This window comes from Triticum dicoccoides, chromosome 3B, assembly GCF_002162155.2.
Source record: "Triticum dicoccoides isolate Atlit2015 ecotype Zavitan chromosome 3B, WEW_v2.0, whole genome shotgun sequence".
NCBI classification, from domain to species: Eukaryota; Viridiplantae; Streptophyta; class Magnoliopsida; order Poales; family Poaceae; genus Triticum; species Triticum dicoccoides.
The window spans coordinates 110,323,909-110,325,625 of NC_041385.1; the positions used below are offsets into that span (position 1 = coordinate 110,323,909).

The 1,717-nt window shown below is 55.6% G+C and overlaps 1 protein-coding gene across 1 annotated transcript; it reads left to right on the forward strand.

Moving 5' to 3' along the window:
- The first annotated feature begins 623 nt into the window (after nt 1–623).
- LOC119275050 (monothiol glutaredoxin-S2-like) lies at nt 624–1,495 on the forward strand. Its single transcript, XM_037555829.1, has one exon. The coding sequence runs from the start codon at nt 768–770 to the stop codon at nt 1,128–1,130; it is 363 nt and encodes a 120-aa protein (XP_037411726.1). The 5' UTR covers nt 624–767; the 3' UTR covers nt 1,131–1,495.
- The last annotated feature ends 222 nt before the right edge of the window (nt 1,496–1,717 follow it).

Below are 1,717 nucleotides of genomic sequence, written 5' to 3' on the forward strand. Positions count from 1 at the left end.
GATTGGCACACTCATTTGAATTTTCAAAATGACTTGGTTGAGCACGTCTGAGATCACATTGGCAACCAATACATGTATTGGTTCAATTTATGTTCAGTCAAGACAATTTCGATTTGGTTGTAAAACTATTTTATTAAAGACAATTTCAATTGGGTTGTAAAACTATTTTAATTTTCAGACAAATATTTGGGTTGGAAACTAGTTTTGATGTAAGTTTAGGCATTTTTGGCTCTGACAGACAGGATGGGGAAATGGATGCGGCCGCGTGCTGGGTGCACGGCCACCGCATTACAGGACAGGTCCGGACACGACCCCAAATCACTACCTAAACGGACAGAAACCGGACAAAACAGACGTTCGTCTGAGATCGCGCGGTGGAGTTGGCCTAATTCGTCTCTCTCCGCCCGTCACCACCCGTCCGGTGGTAGCCAGGGGTGGGAGGGAAGGAGGATACTTTGGTGCTCTGCTAGTACGTGGTGGTGCTGAATTTTAATACCCGCTTTGCTGTCCGTCTCCGGCCACCTGACGCAACCTCAGGCCCCACGGCTCCTTGTCATCGCCCGCCCGACGTCACCTCCCATCCCATGTGCCCGCTCCGGGCCCCTATATATAAACGCCTCGCCGGGCTCGCCTCTCCACCTCCTACGAATCGATACCGATTGATATTCATTCACGGTGGGCACCCGTCGTCTGCTAGTTTAGTTGCAAGCAGTGGCCGCGGCGACCTACCTCACCGTGTCACTTCTTCACGGCGGCGGGAGGCGAGCATGCAGGCGGTGGCGGGCATCCGGCGGGGGCTGACCATAGACCCGGCAGGGGAGGAGGAGGCGCCGGCGCAGCGGTTCGGGCGGCTGGTCAGGGAGAGCCCCGTGGTCATCTTCGCGCGCCGCGGCTGCTACATGGCGCACGTGATGAAGAGCCTCCTCGCGGCCGTCGGCGCGCACGCCACCGTCATCGAGCTGGAGGGCCCCGCCGAGGAGCGCGCGGCGGTGGAGGCCGGCGGCCACGCGGCCGTGCCGGCGCTCTTCGTCGGGGGCGCTCCGGTGGGCGGCCTGGAGGGCCTCATGGGGCTCCACCTCAGCGGCCTCCTCGTCCCACGCCTCCGAGAGGTCGGAGCCCTCCGCGCCTAGCTAGCAGCTGCTGGATCCTCTCCTCCCCATCTCCGGCGACTCTCTTGCACGTGTGCGTGCACGCTTCGTCTTCGTCTTCGTCTCCGTGTATGTACATATGGAAACCATGAGCTTTGTAATTTCAAGACTATCAAGGGTGTGGAGTGAGAAACAACAGGATAAATAAGCTGTACCGCACGGGTGGGAAAGACAACGAGATGAACTCTAGCGGGGGTGTTGTGACAAAAAAGGTTGGACCTAAATGTGATTATTACCTTACTTAGGACTACTCCAGCTGTGTTGAGTTTCGCAGACATCATCAGCAACTTAGCTGTTTGAAAAGCCCCTCTTTGCTTGCCCACTTGTTTAAAATCTTGCTTCTGTTTTGTCCTGGTGTGACGTTCTTTGTTTGGCGCTAATTAACTAGTGATCACCCCACATGATTGCCGTATAATCATACTTGGAAGCCGATTACTCTATGGCAGGGAGATAACATATTCAAGTACCGGGGTGGGGGGTGGGTAATGGAGGGGGACGTTAGCACGAACTTGGAACCCTAATGGCTGCTTTGCCCGGCAATGATCGAAATGCGCATCAGTCTCGCTCAG

Excerpts from the sequence above, each read along its gene's own strand:
- LOC119275050 (XM_037555829.1), top strand. The coding sequence starts at position 768 with ATGCAGGCGGTGGCGGGCATCCGGCGGGGGCTGACCATAGACCCGGCA.